The sequence below is a fragment of the Alligator sinensis genome, unplaced genomic scaffold (genome assembly GCF_000455745.1).
Source record: "Alligator sinensis unplaced genomic scaffold, ASM45574v1 scaffold1608_1, whole genome shotgun sequence".
In the NCBI taxonomy this organism is placed as follows: Eukaryota; Metazoa; Chordata; order Crocodylia; family Alligatoridae; genus Alligator; species Alligator sinensis.
The window spans coordinates 25,912-42,511 of record NW_005843397.1 but is presented as its reverse complement, the minus strand read 5'-3'; the positions used below and the strand labels follow the sequence as shown (position 1 = coordinate 42,511).

The 16,600-nt window shown below is 56.4% G+C and overlaps 2 protein-coding genes across 2 annotated transcripts in view; one reads left to right on the top strand and one right to left on the bottom strand.

The window, feature by feature from the left end:
- Positions 1–274, bottom strand: part of LOC112547856 (sulfotransferase family cytosolic 2B member 1-like) — a 4,544-nt gene extending 4,270 nt beyond the window's left edge. Inside the window, exon 1 of the mRNA XM_006038555.3 lies at positions 61–274. Within this exon, the coding sequence (XP_006038617.1) occupies positions 61–196 (136 nt within the window). The 5' untranslated portion in view covers positions 197–274. The remainder of the gene's footprint in view (positions 1–60) is intronic.
- A 1,179-nt stretch (positions 275–1,453) lies between these two features.
- LOC102370522 (IgGFc-binding protein) lies at positions 1,454–16,243 on the top strand. The gene is made up of 12 exons (XM_025195091.1): positions 1,454–1,590; positions 2,647–2,800; positions 2,892–2,954; positions 3,682–4,923; positions 6,878–7,218; positions 8,807–9,380; positions 9,657–10,255; positions 10,663–11,230; positions 12,759–13,354; positions 13,787–14,357; positions 14,666–14,865; positions 15,782–16,243. The coding sequence occupies exons 2-12, from the start codon at positions 2,773–2,775 to the stop codon at positions 15,938–15,940; spliced, it is 4,941 nt and encodes a 1,646-aa protein (XP_025050876.1). The 5' UTR covers positions 1,454–1,590; positions 2,647–2,772; the 3' UTR covers positions 15,941–16,243.
- The last annotated feature ends 357 nt before the right edge of the window (positions 16,244–16,600 follow it).

Below are 16,600 nucleotides of genomic sequence, written 5' to 3'. Positions count from 1 at the left end.
GGGGGGGTTACCCAAATAATTTTTTCTCCCTCCACCTATGCTCTCCAGCCTGCTCCCTACCTGATTTGGGGTAGGTGATGTTGAAGACATCATCGTCCCGCACCTGGAACTGGTTCTCTATGTAGTCTAGGGTCTCGGGAGAGTAATCCTGGCTGGGGAAGAGGACACCCTTGTAGGTGAAGTACTGAGTCGCCATTGTGCCCTGAGATGCAGAGACGGGGCCCCAGGGCCTGACTGGCACAGTGAGTGCTGTGCTGCAGGGCTCTGGGCAGGGCTTTGTGGGGTGGGCTGTGCTGTGTACAGGGGCAGGATGGACGGAGGAGTGTAGTCCTGGGGCCCTGTTGGGTTGGGGCGGGGGGCGGCAGTCTATGCTGGCCCTGCCCTGTCCCCAGCCTGGAGCCGCCCAGTGCCACTCAAAGGGTGACTACACAGCCACGGAGTGGACTTTGCCCTGGGGAAGCGAGGGGATTCAGCCCTCACCTTTGGACCCTGCGCAGAGCAAACAACCGCCAGGGCCTGAGGCAAGCATCACTGACAGTGGCCTGGGGCTGGGCTGGACCATGAGCAGGGGAAACATCTCCCTCACAGTCCTAGGGTCATCAGAAGTGCTCTGGCTGGTTCCCTGTCCCTGTGTCCCCATCCTGCTGTTTCAGGGGCAGAACAGCAGTCACCCGCTGCAGCCCCTGGCCCCATCCCCATTCCCATTCCCATCTCCATCCCCATCCCCTGCTCTGCCTGGGGCTCCCTGCAGTGGGGGTTCACACCTGGAGGTCAGACTTCTCCATCCCCCCGTCCACCTCCCAGCCAGCAGTCCCCAGCCACAGCCTGGGACCTCACCTCTGTTGGGTCCCAGCTCTGTATATCCGGCTTTTCACTCCCAGATGGCTGGGGCAGGGCAGGATTTCAGGGGGGAGTGCTGGGAGCAGCAGGGAGATGCCCCAGTCCTATCACCCTATTCCAGCAGAAAGTTATTTCCAGAAAGTTTGACTGTCAGCATTGCAACCAGATGGGCCCAGTCATCTGGGTCCTGCTTTTTTAAATATGTATTTTAAATTGAAACCAGCGATGACTTCCCTTGATCTTTACAGGTAAGAAATGCTCAACATTGGAAAACACATTCATTTTCCATACAAAGACATACCACTAGAGATAGGCATGATCAGCCTCAGTGTGGCATTTTGATATGAAGTAGATTTTCATTAGATTTTGTTTTATTTTAAATATGATTATTTTATGATTTATTAATTGTGTTGGTCCCATAGTCATGGTAGTTAAATGCACATCACTCATAAAACAGAGTCCAACCTCCTTGAACATCTTCAGAGTGCAAACAGCACTTTTAAGCCCATCATTTCCAAGCCGAAGTTAATGATCAGCTGAGTCAACATGAGCACATACCTGAGATAAGGATTTTAGGTAGAAGTAAAAGCCATCTGCAGGCTGGCACATAGGAGGGGGAGATGAAAGGGAATGGCTGGCAGAGCAATGCTGCAGAAGAAAGGGAAGCTTGATTAATACAACACTGAGACTATTAAAAAGGAGAGAGGGTCATTAATCCCTGGGAAGGGAAGAAACATCACCAGGAATCAGGTAGATGCTAATGAAAATATTTGACTTCATTAACAGACCATTGGTTTCACAGCAGGTGTCAAAGAGGGGCACGACTGCATCTCTCTGCTCTGGATCTGCCCTGTCCATGTGGTTTGGATTATAGAAACGGTTAGGACTGGGCACTGCCCTTGTTCCCCATCCCAATGTACAGACGTTCAAGTGCGTCGTGTTGTCCGGAGTTCCCCTTCCTGGTCCTGAACAGGAATCCTCCCCGGGGACCCCGAAGTTAGAGTCCAGCAGCCCAGGCCCAGCTCCCGCACAGCACAAGGTTGCATAGCCTCCACATGTGGGAGCTAGCAGTAAGGCAGGTCCCTCACCTGAACACCAGAGTTAACAGAGATAGGGTGACCCCTGGCTGCAGAGTCCCAGAACAGAGGGCCTTGTGCAAGCCCTGCTCCAGGCAGCTTCAGCCCTGTGTGAGCCAGCCAGGGCCAGGAGTTGTCTCCGTGCAGTCGCAAGACAGCCTCTGGCTCCAGGCTTATGTGTGATTTATCTGCTTCAGGGAACAGGTGGCTGTTGCCTGTTTGCTTGGCCTGTGGGCCCTGTGCCAGGGACTGCACTGGGGGATGTTGGCTGGTGACCACCCTGTCTGGGGAGGCAGTGCCCAGCTGGCCAGAGTCCAGGTCGAGGAGCTCCATGGTGCTAGGATTGTGCAGGCAGCTGCACAGCACGTGGAAGGACCAGGTTGGGTGTTGGGGATCATGGGGCTGGGGGAGTCATGAAATAGCTGCGTGCCTGTCCTGGCACAGACCCTCTGCCCTAGCCACAGACCCCATGCACTTTCCCTCCTCCCTCGCACTCTCCCTCCCAGCAGGAGCTCCCAGCTGCATGGCAGTGCCAAGAGGAAACTCCTGGCCTCTTCCCCCTCTCTCTACTTGGCCCCAGGCTGCTCCAGGAAGCTGGGATCCGGCACCGGGCACCCCTCCCTCATTGCCAGCTGTTTATCCCGTCTCAGCTCCTATATGAGCTCCTGGGCACCTGTCCCAGCCTGCCAGATGCCTGGGGCAGGTAAGTGAACAGCTTTCCTTCCCGCAGGGCTTAGGGGACTCCCTTTACCTGCTGTGCGCAGAGGAGACAGCATCCTTGAGGTGGGAACAGTCCTTGCAAGCTCACCCCCTGCTGACTCTGCACCCCGTCTTCCGGGCACGGGGCCCAGGGGTTATGACCCTGCCCTCCCTTCAACTGCAAGGTAATGTAGGTGTCCCCATGTCCTGGCACCGTATTGCCACCCCTGGCCCCTCTCTGAAGAATGACCCCTCTCCTGGTCCTTCCTTTTGCAGCCATGGCACTGGGAATGAGGATGCTTCTGCTGGTGCTGTTCTGGGCCGGACTGGTGCCGTGCAGTGAGTTTGAATGGAGCCGGGTCTGGGTGGACTCAAAGTGGGGCAGGACTGGTGCGAGGAGCTGGGGGAGCCTTAGCCAAGGTAGCAGAGGGTAGGGGGCTGGGAACACAGGGCTGGAAGGTCCCTGCTGGACTACAGACCAGTGTCCTGTGTTCAAAGGCAACTCCTTACAAAGGGACTCCCCAAATCCCTCGTCACACCCCCACCCCCAGAGACAGACACCAACGACACCCAGGACCATGCCATGGCTAAAAGCAGGGGACATGGGGGCACTGCCCATGGGATTACCAGACCCCAACCACCCTGCTCTAGACTCACCTCCATGCCCAGCATGGGGGCAGCAGTAGGGCTGAGCCAGGGCTCGATGTTGTGGCCTTTATCGTTTGTACAAGGAGACCCAGCCCCAGCTTGAAGCCCTTCCATTGTTTTGCTTAGAGAAACATTGTCTTCTCTGAGAGTTATACGTTTCATTTCCAAACCGAAATTGTGCAAAGCCGTTTGGTGGGGAGGTGCACCAGCAGAGCTGCTGCGAGGGAGGTTGAGGCTGGGGTAGGTTGGGAACAGCGGCCACGAGCAGAGCTGGGGCACCCCAGTGCTGGGAGGTTGGGAGCAAAGGGCGCTGGCGCCACTGGGTGTGCAAGGGGGCCATGGGTGGAGAGCGAGGCATGCCAGAAGAGTCATGGGGGTGGGGGCTTTTATAAATGCTCCACCCATCTCTACCCCACAGCTGGCTCAGACCCCAGCCCCATGGGGAAGCAGTTCCTTACTGCCTTCCCAGAGATGCAGTGCTCTCAGAGCTCCAGGGCCCGGGTCAGCCTCCAGCTGCTTGTCACTGGCTTCGCCCCTTCCACCACGGTCACTGTCACAGTGAAAGGAATGGCTTTTCAGAAGGTCCTCACCCTCCACCAGGACGAGACCCAGACCATCGAGCTTCCGGACTCCACGGAGATGGTGGGGACAGGCTTCTTCGACAGAACGGTTGTGGTGGTCGCTGACCATATGGTCTCTGTCCTCTCTGTGAGCTCGGAAGACCAGTCCTCTGAAAGCACGGTGCTGTACCCTATGGAGAGCTTGGGCCAGAAGTACTATGTGGTCACCCCCACATCTGAAGAGAAAGCGCCAGATTCCTGGCTGCAGTTCACTGTTGTGGCCGGGCCTGAAGTCACCACAGTGGAGATCCACCCCAAGGGCCCGGTGAAGATCTACGGGACTACCTACAACTCGTGGAACACGCTGGACATCGACCTCCTACCCTACAAGGCCATTCAGCTGCAAAGTCAGGCCGACTTGTCCGGCTCGGTGGTCCTCTCCTCGCGGCCCGTGGCGGTCCTGTCTGGACATGGCTGTGTGAAGTCAGGCAACACGCAGAGTCATGTCATCGAGCAGCTTCTGCCTGTCTCCAGCTGGGGCTTCTCCTTCATCCTGCCCCCAGTGGGGAGCAGCGAGGCAAAGCTTAACCAAGTCTATGTTGCAGCATCCCAGCCCACTGCCATCACTCACTGGAGCGGGAAAGTCCCTGGGACCCAGAATGTGGCAGCCGGGGAGGTGGCCAAGCTGGCCGTTGGAGGGTCCACAGCACTTTCCATCACAGCCAACGCCAGTGTCCAGGTCCTCTACTGTTCTCTGGGGGGCATGAAGGACCACGTCACCTTTTCCCCATTCCTCACCAATGTCCCACCCATCATGAGCTTCTGCTCATCCTTCCACAACACTGGGCTGGCAGGGTTCACCAACTACGTGGCCCTGGTGGCCAAGACAAAGGATGTATGGGCCATCACACTGGATAAGGGGCTTCTGGGATCCACCCGGTGGCACACAATCCAGGAGTCGGATTATCTCTGGGGCACCTACAGCCTGGGCAGGGATTTCAGCAGCCACAGCATAGAGCATCCCAGTGCAGCCTTCGGCATCCTCAGCTTTGGCATTACCCAGCTGGACTCGTACGGCTCGGTGGGCGTCTGCACTGATGGTGAGGCCATGTGGCGCGGGGTGGCTTTGAGGCCCTATTGGAAGGGAGGTGCTGGTGTTATGGGGTTAGGAATGACTTGACAAGGCTGGTGCAGTCCCAGAGAGGCAGGACTAGCACTCCTAGCCCACTCCAGCCAGGTGCCCATGCACTGATGGAGATGCCCCCCACCCATATGCTTCCACTGCCTACAGCTCTTACCATGAGGAGGCTTCTTCTGGAATTAAATCCAAACCCATTTTGTGTCACTGAAGCTCATTGCCAAATGTCCTTGGGGCTCTGCCCAGTGCAGGCTGGTTCCTGCCCCTGTGGGAAAATGCGGGTGAACTTCCCTATATGGACACGGTGATGCAGGCCAGCCACGGCATTGGGCTTCCTGGTTCTAACACTCCAGGCACCTTTCTTTTCCCCCCTTAAATCCCCACTTCCTGAAGTCATGAGAGTTATGTGACAACCTTGCCTTTCATTGAAAAAAGCAAAGGATGTTTTTGGCTCTGGCCAGGATGTCACAACCCTCCACGTCTCTGGCAGCTGGGAGCGTCAGTGCTTCTCTCATTTCTAGAGATGATACGACCTGAAGCCAGGCCTGAGATTTCAAGATAGGTGGAAGGGGGAATTTTGGCTATGGCGGGGGGGCTATGCCAACCTGGTGCTGTCAGCTGGCAGCAATAGCTGCTGCCACGTTTCACAGAATCACAGAAGCACGGAGAATGGGGCAAGGGTGACTGGTGCCGCCTGAATCTGGGGGGGCACCTGCAGAAGCTGCTGCCGGCACCAGCAGTGCGGATGGGGCTGGCGAGCACCCGGAGAAGCCAGTGGCGGTGGTGGGGGCAGGGCTGGTAAGCACTCGCAGAACCTGCTGATAGCATGGCAGCGGCGGCCCTGCCAGGGGGGGCACCGGCCCTGCTGACGGCATCAGCGGCAGCCATGGGGGGGGGGAACGGGACCAGCCCTGTCAAGGAGGCACATGCACCCCCACACACCCCCTACTAGTCACCTATGGGATAGGGCTAGAAGGGACCTCAGGAGGTCACATCTACTCCAACCCCCTGCTCCAAGCAGGACCAGCCCCAACTACATCATCCCAGCCAGGGCTTTGTCTAGCCAGGTCTTAAACACCTCCAAAGATGGAGACTCCACCACCCCTCTGGGTAACCTGTTCCAGTGCTTCACCAACCTCCTCATGAGAAAGATTTCCTAATATCCAACCCAAACCTCCCTTGCTGCAACTTGAGCCCATTGCTCCTTGTTCTGTCATCTGCCGCCACTGAGAAGAGGAAATGAGAGCTGGCTGCCCCTTTCCCCAGGCTTTTCTTTGAATAGGCTCCAGGGGAAACCACCCCCATGTTCCAGCTCCCTGCTCTCACCAACAGCTCGATTGCATATTTCTATCAACAATCACCTGTAGTTTCCTGCCTCATCCAAACCAGGATGGCAGAGATTTCTACAGCTTGCCTCAGTGAGGGTCAAGTGTGAACCCCTGTCTCTTCACCCATCTTACACCTTGCTCTTTCCATCCATCCAAAGCCATACCCTCCCTCCCTTTCTTCCTTCCTCCCATCTATCTATCTATCTGCATCCCCATCCATCCATCCATCCATCTTGTACTCACCCTTCCATCAAGCTGCTTAATCAGGATCCTCATTTCCACCAGTATGTTGAGCTAGTGGTTTTGACATTTGCCTCCATAGCTTCTAATCTGGTGGCACCAGTGACTTCCAACTTCCATCTTCTGTTTCTATCGAGTCCATCCTCACAACCCAGTGCTAGCTAGGGTTACCTCCATACAGTCCTACCTCATACTGTTTAGACCTATGACTACTTGGGTTGCCCTTCCCAACAGGACTGGGCACCATAGGGGCAGGATGGTGCCTGGTGGGGAGGTGCAGGGGGTGCAATGTCACAGGGGATCTCTCTGCCCTCTGAACTATTTCCCTTTCCAATGCTGTTTTCCCAGCCTTCCACAAACCCTCCTGTGACACGGTGCAGTGCAGGAAGAAGGAGAAGTGCCAGGTGGTGAATGGTGCTGCAGTGTGCGTGGCAGAGTCCACAGCCAGCTGCTCGCTTTCGGGAGACCCTCACTATCAGACCTTTGATGGGCACTATTACGACTTTATGGGCACCTGCACCTACACCATCGTAAAGACCTGCACTGCAGACAGGGCTCTTCCGTCCTTCACGGTCGAGGTGAAGAATGAGAACAGGGGAAACCCACACGTCTCCTATGTGGGCTATGTCACTGTCCGGGTCTACAACTTCACCATCTCGGCGGTCCGCTATGAGACTGGGTTTGTACGGGTGAGTCTGGCATGGCTGTAAACGAGAAGGAGTAAGTGGGGTGTCAGCCTTACCTGGCATATTCCACCCCCAGCATCCTTACTGTGCTTTGCTGAAGGCAGCTGACCTTAGCCACATGCAGCGGGTCCTTCATGGGGCAGACCCTGGCTCCACATCCACTGCTGTCACCCCTAGGCCCCACTTCCCTCTGGGCTACAACCCGGGCTTCCTGCTTCCCTGTTTAAATCAGCCCCAGGGGCAGGTAATTATTTTGGGCGGAGGGCCACTTACTGAGTTTTGGCAAGCCATCGAGGACCGCACGACAGGCAGCCAGGGGCACAGAAATATTAATTTTCTAAATTTTTAGGGGCCCCGCGGACCAGATAGAATGGCCTGGCGGGCCGCACACAACCCACAGGCCACATTTTGCCCACCCCTGAGCTAGACTCTGCTCCTCTTACAGACCTGGATCTACTTACAGACCTGGCACAGAACCCAGGGGTCCTGGAGCCCAGCCCAGAGCCGGGTTGATTTCAACCACTCAGATTAGATGAATTCAAGTCTCCTTTGGGCTGCCATTTCTTGAGGAGCCCCACACACAGCCCCCCTCTCTGGACTCTGGGCTCCCAGTCCCCTGCACAGCCCCTCTTTCTGGGCTCTAGACCCCCGGTCCCCACACAACCCCTCTCTGGGCTCCAGACCCCCAGTCCCCAACACAGCCCCTCTCTCCAGGCTGTCAGACCCCTGGTCTGGCTCACAGCGACTCCTGAACTCTGGTAGGCACTCAAGCCTTCCCTGGGCTTAACATAAACCAGGGCCACCCACCCATACAACTAAGTCCCTCTCTGCCCCAGGTATCTTCCCTCGCTCCCTGCATTGCAGAGGGGCTTTCTGCCACTATTCAGGAGCTCTGCTTCTAAAAGCTCCCCACTTCATGGCTCCCAAGGCCTGACAGCTCAGGCTCAGGCTCAGGCCTTATATAGCTGCAGCCGGGTTAGGTGAGTCCTTAATTACCACCCTCCCCACCCCACCTGCAAGCAGCCTCCCAGACTGTCTCCCCACTTAAAGGAGCAGGCACATTCCAGTACCCTGATACACTGATCTATTAGGATTTATTGTGGTGGTATATTGCTGGTTGCTGGTTGTATATCGCATTGAAGCAGCTTGCTGGGATTCCTGCCCCTGCATGGGGAGGAAAACTGCAGACAAACTGCAGCAAAGATGCATTCAAAACATCACCCTGTGCACTGCATTTCTTGCAAAGAGTGCAGGGAAAAAGCAATGGTTGGGGAACCAAAAAGGCTGCCATTGAAAACCAAAATGAAATTGTTGAGAGGAAACAGGACGTTTCCTTTGCTTTGGTCTCGGAAGTTTCTTCTTAAGCAGCAGAAAGGTTTAGCATGAGGAAAATGTCGGTTGAACCTGGTTCCCTTCGGTAACTGGATGGTACAAGCTGCCACGTGTTGAACTGGCAATGTCTGGCTGCCTGCGGCTGGTGCCAGATGCGTGTTGTGATGCTGGCTGGTACCTCTGGGCTGTGGCCCATTGCCCTGCAGGCACCACCATCCTTCATGTGCACTGACAGAGCCTGTTTTCCTTTTCATCCCAGGTGAACAACCAGCGCTCTCGCTTGCCCATCACCCTACACAATGGCAAGCTCAGGGCTTACCAGAGCGGGACTTCCCTGTTCATCAAGACCGACTTCTCCCTGATCGTCTATTTTGACTGGAACAGCTTCCTGGGCGTGAAGCTGTCCAGCAGCTTTGCGGAGAGCGTGTGCGGCCTCTGTGGGAACTTCAATGGGGACCCCCAGGATGACTTTGCCACCCCAGCTGGCGTCTTGGCTCCTGACCCCGTGGAGTTCGGGAAGAGCTGGAAAGTTCCCGATGGGGATTGGTTCTGCTGGGATGACTGCCACGGGCCCTGCAAGAGCTGTCCCCCAGACGTGGCTGCCAAGTACCAGGCTGAGTCCTTCTGCAGCTGGCTTATGCAGGGGGTGGGTGGCCCTTTCAGCCAGTGCCATGCTGTGATTGACCCCCTGAGCTACTTGAAAAACTGTATCTACGATCTGTGCATGACCGATGGGAGCCAGGAGTCGCTGTGCCAGGCACTGAAGAGCTACGCCGAAGAGTGCCAGGCAGCGGGGGTTACTGTCACTGACTGGAGGACGCCTGCGGGCTGCTGTGAGTTGGACCCTAGGGAGGGGAATGCTGTAGGGTGCTCTGGGGGTGGAAGAGATGCTAGTGGGAACACCCTGCTCTGGGCTGGGGGATACAGGCGATGGGGGTTTCCTATCTCTAGGGCCCTGGATTGGTGCTCTCTGATGATTCAGGGATGTCCCTGGAGACACCTCTGCTGCAGAGCCCCCAGTGTAGCCTCAGTGGCTCCATACCCAGGTGTGTCCTGGTCCAGGAGCAGCATGCACTCGCCCTGACCCTGCTGTCTTGTCCCTCCCACAGCCTTGCCTTGCCCAGCCAACAGCCAGTACAAGCTGTGCGGCTCAGCCTGTCCCACCACCTGCAACGACCAGGCAGCCCCAACAAAATGCTCTTTGCCCTGCGTGGAGACCTGTGAGTGCCAGGATGGCTTTGTGCTGGATGCTGGGCAGTGCATTCCCCAGGCCGGCTGCGGCTGTGAGTTCGAGGGGCGCCTCTATGGCCCTGGCGAGCAGTTCTGGGGGGATGACGCCTGCAGCAGACACTGCGTCTGCGACCCCCAGACCCGGCGCGTGAACTGCCAGCAGGAGACTTGCCGACGTGGGGAGCAGTGTAGGGTGGAGAAGGGAATCCAAGGCTGCTACCCTGCCAACTACAGCACCTGCACATCCCTTGGGGACCCCCACTACACCAGCTTCGATGGCCACAGGTTTGACTTCCAGGGCAGCTGCCTGTACCAGCTTGTGGGGCTGTGCCAGGACAGCGGAGACCTGGTGGGTTTCCAGGTGCTGGTGCAGAATGACAACCGCGGCCTCGTGTCTGTGTCCTTCACCAAAGCAGTGGAGGTCAGAGTCTACGGGGTCAACATCGCCATCAGCCGTGAGCATCCGGGACGAGTCCTGGTGAGTTCCTGGGTGCGGGGGCTAAAGTGTCACAAACCTTACTTACTACAGTAAAAATATGAAGGTGTTCCTAATAGGTGCTCTTCACTCACCGTCTTTGTGAGCTCCATCTTGTCTCAAATGAGCCTTGTCTAGCGTCACAGCACTAACTGCATGGAGATGACCTGGCCACCTTGGCTCTTTCCAATCCACCTTCCTTTGGCTTTCTCAAGTAGCTCACGTCATTTCCTTCCCTCTTCTTCTCTTACCCAAACCTTAGTCAAGCAAACGCTGTGCCATATCACCCTGGAGCAACCCCAGACGTCCAGTAGTCCACACACCCCAGAAGCGGCTGCATTGCAGTGCTGGGACTTGTGGCCAGGAGGCTGCTAGATGTCAGTCTCTGACCCTTGGGCCTTTTCTCACAGGTGAATGGCTTGCTCACCAACCTGCCCTACAGCATTGAAGGGGCCAAACTTATCGTGGCCCGGAAGGGGCCGGAAGCTGCTATTCAGACTGACTTTGGCCTCACCGTCACCTTCGACTGGCAGAGCCGAGTGACAGTCACCATGCCCAGCACTTATGCAGGCACTGTGTGCGGCCTCTGTGGGAACTTCAACGGGGACAAGGCTGACGACCAGGCTATGAAGGATGGCAGAGCCACCATGAACCCCACAGCCTTTGGGCAGAGCTGGAAGGTGGCAGAGACCCCAGGGTGCGTGGAGCCCAGTGAGCCAGTGTGTTCTCCGCGTGCAGCCATCGAGAGGAAGCAGAGGAGAGAGAAGGTGGACTGTGGGCTGATCCTAGCAGACAACGGGCCCTTCAGGGCTTGTCACGCCAAGGTGAAACCCGAGGGCTATTTCCAGGACTGCGTGTATGACTACTGCTTCTTCCGTGGGAGGATGGGACCCATGTGCCAGATGATAGCCAGTTACGCAGCTGCTTGCCAGGCGGCTGGGGCAGCAGTGAGTGCTTGGAGGTCTGAGCAGTTCTGCAGTAAGTGGATTAATACCAAATGGCCTTCCCCCGGGTGTTGGGCTGTGCTGGTTGCCCCCTTTTTGCTCCATGTGTTGCGGGGTTTAAGTCTCCCCCAGAGGCACTGGGTACTGGCTGCAGTAGGGATGGGAACCGCGCTGTGCTAATGCTCCTGCTGGGACCAACCTTGCAGGGTGCTGGCTAGAGGGTCTTGCCTCTCTGTTCAGGGTCACACCAGTGCCAGATTTGGGGTCCAGAAGGCATTTTCCCCCCAGTCAGACTCATCCAGACTGGGAGACTTTGCCTTCCTCTGTAGTGGGTGCACAGCCTTGGCCTGGGGTCTCTGGAGCACCTATTAACAGCCTTTCACAGCAGCAGGACATTGCCGGCTGTGGCCTTGCTTCTTTCCCTGTGGCTGCCAGGTTCAGAGGTGATGTCTGGTGCTGCATCAGAGTTGATGGTCATTTTAGATGCTGGGTTTGTCTGGGCTGGTTTGGACATGGCAGACCCTGCCTCAGGCAGGGGTTGCACCAGATGTGACCTGCTCTGTGATGCTGCAGTCTTTGAAGCAGCTTAGAGAGCAGCAAGGCCTGGACCTGTGCTGGGGGAGGGGAGGGATGAGCTATGCAGATGATCAGGGGATAGCAAACCCCACACTCAAGGGGAAAGTTGGCTCACTGTGGCAGCAGAGCAGAGAGGGTGTCCTAGGAAGCAGCTGAGGGTGCTGACAGTCTGAGGGAGGGCCCAGGGCTTTGCGGACCTGCGATTGGGTTAGGGAAGGACAGCGGGTGGGAGTGTGGGGGTGCAGGGGAGTGGGTGTATTTATTGCAACGGGTGTGCAGTTTCTTAATATGGTTTTAGGTGTGTGATGCAAAGTTTTATGCTAGATGATGTGTGTGTGTGTATCTCAATAGATATCTATATATCTATATCTATCTATATCTCTATAGATAGATAGATAGATAGATAGATATAGATGTATAAAATATATATATTTAAAAAAACAAAACAAAAAAAAAGCCAACCTTGAGATAGCCACTTTTCTGGCAGGGGTAGTACCTGCAGAGGTAATGTACAGTTACCCTCCCACTTTCATTTCTAGTGGGAATATCTTGGCTTTATGCCCACTTTATGGAAATGGGAGACTCCTCCCTAGCTTGCTCCTGCTGCTATATGGCTGAAGGCAAGCAAAACTTGGGGGCATCTGAACCCCAAGCCTCTGGGCTTGGGCCTGCACATATGATGCCCGCCAAATGATCTGGAAGCATCTGCAGCCCCAGGTGGGGTGGTGGATGTTTGCTGGTAGTAGGGCCACTGATGGTTCTTGAATGACTCACGGATTTGGAATTGATGTGGCTGATTTGGCTTGGAACACGAAAAATTGTCCTTAAAACCCCCCCAAAACCTTGGGGTTGGTCCAGACTAGCTCAGCCTGGGCTCCAGCTGCCCTGGGAGGAGCCGTGGAGGGTTCCCAGGATGTGAGAGGACAAGGTGAGTCTGGAGGGCAGCTGGGCGGGTGCTCATTCAAGTTCTCCTGCTTCCCCGGCAGGTCCCTCCTGCCCCCGGCACTCGCACTACGAGCTCTGTGGCAGCAGCTGCCCAGCTACCTGCCACAGTCTCCCCGCTGCGGCCACGTGTGCCGGCCCCTGCACCGAAGGGTGTTTCTGTGACGCCGGGTTCGTGCTGAGTGGGGACCAGTGTGTGCTGGCTGAGCAGTGTGGCTGCCTCCATGAGGGCCGCTACTACAGCCACGGGCAGGAGTTCTTCGTCGGCACCACGTGCCAGCAGTGGTGCCGCTGCGAGGGCGGCGGGGACGTCGTGTGCCGGCCAGCCTCCTGTGGTGCCGGTGAGGAGTGCCGCGTGGAGAGGGGCACCCTGGGTTGCTATTCGGTCCGCCACGGTGAGTGCACCATGGCTGGCAGCTCCCACTACCTCACCTTCGATGGCCGCACCTTTGACTTCCAGGGGTCCTGCACCTACACCTTGGCCCGTGTGTGCTACGGGAATGCCAGACTGGGGAACTTCTCTGTGGTGGTGCAGAACCAGAGCCCTGGAGATGGCCGCGTGGCCCTGGTTGGGTCGGTGCTGGTCTCTGTTCAGGGCTACACTGTCATCATGGAGCAGGGAAGACGGTGGACAGTCACGGTAAGTCCTTGCAGTGGGGCCGAAGTGGCTGGAGTTGTCCCTGGGTGGCCATCAGCACCCTGTCCCTGATATCCAGCAGTTGGAAAAAGAGGTGAGCTCTCCCCCAGCAGCACCAAAGCCCTGGCCTCTCCTACACCTTGTGGCTTGGCCCTCCATGCTGTCACAGAGAAGGTGCAGGGTGCAGCGGGAAGGGGGATGGGAACAGGAGACACCCCCAGCTCTATTTCAGTGTCCTCCCTTGGGCAGTGCCTGAGGCACATGCCATTCCTTCACGCTACTGATAGCCCAATCCCTGGGTAGTGACCTGTGCTGGCTGGAGGGTCTGCACTGTAACCTGGTGCTGCTTTCAGGGGTGCTGGGTGATGGTGAGTCCTTGTCTCAGGCCATGTCACAGCTGCCAGTGACTGGCACATTCCCCTCCCGTTGGCACAGGTGGACGGGGAGCTCCACACTCTACCGCTGGTGTCAGACAACGACGAGCTCTGGGCCAATCAGGAGGGGAACAACATCATCGTCCAGACAGCCTCTGGGCTCCATGTCCTGTACGACACCTCCTCCTATGTCCTGGTGACCATCCCCGGCACCTACCAGGGCCACGTGTGTGGCTTGTGTGGTAACTTCAATGACGACAAGAGCGACGACTTGCTGCTGCCCGACGGCACGAGTGCACGGAGCGTGGACGAGTTTGGGGCCTCATGGAAGGTGCCCAGGGATGGCGCTGCGTGCATCGATGGCTGCGGTGAGGGATGCCCCGTGTGCGATGATGCCCGGACAGCACCATACCGGGCTGAGGGCTCCTGTGGACTGATACAGGCTGCATCTGGGCCCTTCAGCCGCTGCCCCCCACTGGTCAGCCCTGCCGCCTACTTTGGCTACTGTCTCTATGACTTGTGTGCTGCTAACGGGGCACGGGAGACCCTCTGCCGGAGCCTCCAGGCCTATGCAGCTGCCTGCCAGGCTGCTGGAGCCCAGATCGGGACATGGAGATCCACCTCCTTCTGCCGTGAGTCTCCAGCCTGTTCCCCGCACTCCCCACTTCATTGCTTTGCTTTCGCTGTCCTTAAAGTGGGCTGGGGGTTCAGAACCAGATACCAGGGAAAGGCAAGAGGAATGCTTGTCCCCACAGGGTCGGCACCAGGGGTTGACCTTGGGTCCCCTCGAGCTACAGGAGGTTGGGTAGCAGTAGAGAGTGTCTCAGCTAGCCACTAAGAACCATGATGACATGACCGGACTGGGCAGAGGCTCAGGGTGAGGGGGTGTGAGGGGATACCCATGTCCCTGAGCTCTGCATCTCATAGATATCACCTCCAGCCCTCAGCTGCCCAAGCAGAAGCCACTACAACCTCTGCACCCACTCCTGCCACCTTACTTGCGCCAGCCTGGTCAGCCTGCCCCCGTGCACAGGGAAGTGCTTCGAAGGCTGCCAGTGTGAAGCAGGGACACTGTTCGATGGGGAGAAGTGCATGTTTCCGGAGGGCTGTGGCTGTTTCCATGGCAGAAGATATATTCAGGTATGTGCACAGGGGCTGTCCTGGCTGGTCCCAGCACAAGGGAGAGGCAGGGAGTATCCTTCCTCTGGGCACGGGGCAGCGGATGATTCCAAAGCAGTGCCTCAGGGCAGTGCCATGATTTTCCCCATGTCCCACATGGAGTCTGGGACCCCGCTAGAAACTTAGCTCTGAACACCCTCCAGATTTTCTGAACAATGAGGCCTCTGGCCAAGGGAGCCTGTGGCCTGGGTGACTTGCTGCTGGAGGTGGGGACCTTTCAGGGATCCAGGTGGAACATGTGAAGGGCTTCAGCCAGAAAAGACATAGGGGGAAACTTTGAAAAGCACCACAACACTTTAGACAGGTGGCTTTGGTCCTCTTGGAAACCCTGACATTTTTCTTCTTCACCTTTTTTTTCCAGTGAAGCCCTTGACATTTTTGTTTCAAAGCCTTTTTTAAATATTATTTACTCAACCTTAAGCAAAGAAAAATGGCTTTTGAAAAGGTAACGTGACTCAGAAATGAAAGCAGGCTGGATGGAGATGCTTCTTGGTAGACTAACTAAATAATGTATATAGAGAGGGCTGAAGTGAGACGTACAGAGAGCTTCAGGCCACAAAAGCTTGTGCTCTCTCTCTCTCTATGCATCTCATTTAGCTGGTCTGTGAAGGTGCATTTCTACCTGCCTCCTGAATAACTACAGTCTAACGAGCGAACAACCTTTCTCACAAATAAAACACAACTTCTTCTTTTGGTGTTGATCCAAAATTAAATGATTTTTTTTTTTGGTCGTTTCCCTTTGATACAGCCTAAAATTGTCTTTTCCCTTTAGGTCTCAGTTTGGCTGCCGAACACACCTGCCTTGTGTTTGCACTGCTCTGCTGTGAGTTGCTTGGTGTCCTCACCCCAGTGATGCCTCTCTTTCCTCTCCCCACAGTCCCTGGACACAGTCCTATCGGCCAACTGCTCAGAGGCCTGTACCTGCTACAACAGGGCCATACTTCTCTGCGAGAGCATGGCCTGCGCACCGGGAGAGACCTGTGCCATGGAGAATGGCGTGCGTGCCTGCCGGAAGGGAGCTGCTCTGGCACCATGAGCCTGTTCTAGCCAGGAGAGCAGCATCACCTCTACTAGTCTCTCCATGACTGCCTACTGCTTCCCCTCCTGCTCCTGCTCCTGCCTGTGCCTTTGCCCTCTGGAGTGACACCCCACATTGTACCAACCCTCAGCAAAGCTGCAATTGGGGCTGGCTGCTTGCCACACGGAAAGGTCTTGTCTCCAGGGTTTTGACCCTTTGTGCAAACAGCAGATGCCTCCTGCACTCATTCAGGGGTGGTGGTTTGGCCCTGCTAATATTGACTCAGCTTTGCTTCCTTAGGAGAATAAACAGGAGGGTCAAAGCCACTCAGCTTCTCTGGAAAGAGGCAAAGTTGAGCAAGTTTTTCCTTGGTATTGCCCTTACAGAAGGGGCATGTCTGGGGGAGGGAAGGAGGCGGAGGTGGCTGGAAGGGTGAGGTGCATGAGGATGCAGCCCAGACCATTCAGGGGGGTCTCAGAAACACACCTTTGTCAGGGAGCTGGCAGAGAGGTGCCTGCAGAGATCCTGGCCTTTCCACATGCCCTCTGATGCCTCATGCTCCTTGGATCTGAGACCAGGTCTGTAACAGCTTTCTAGATTCAGGGGCAGCATCATGTCCCGCAGCCATCACCTCCACCCCCTGCATGGTTCTGCTGGGATTTGGGGAACCTTTAGATT

What these genes read in the sequence shown, in the direction of transcription:
- LOC102370522 (XM_025195091.1), top strand. Translation starts at nt 2,773, where the DNA reads ATGACCCTGCCCTCCCTTCAACTGCAAG. An exon ending in ATGAGACTGGGTTTGTACGG is followed by an intron (nt 7,219 to 8,806) that starts GTGAGTCTGGCA and finishes TTTTCATCCCAG; the next exon opens with GTGAACAACCAGCGCTCTCG. An exon ending in GAGGTCTGAGCAGTTCTGCA is followed by an intron (nt 11,231 to 12,758) that starts GTAAGTGGATTA and finishes CTTCCCCGGCAG; the next exon opens with GTCCCTCCTGCCCCCGGCAC.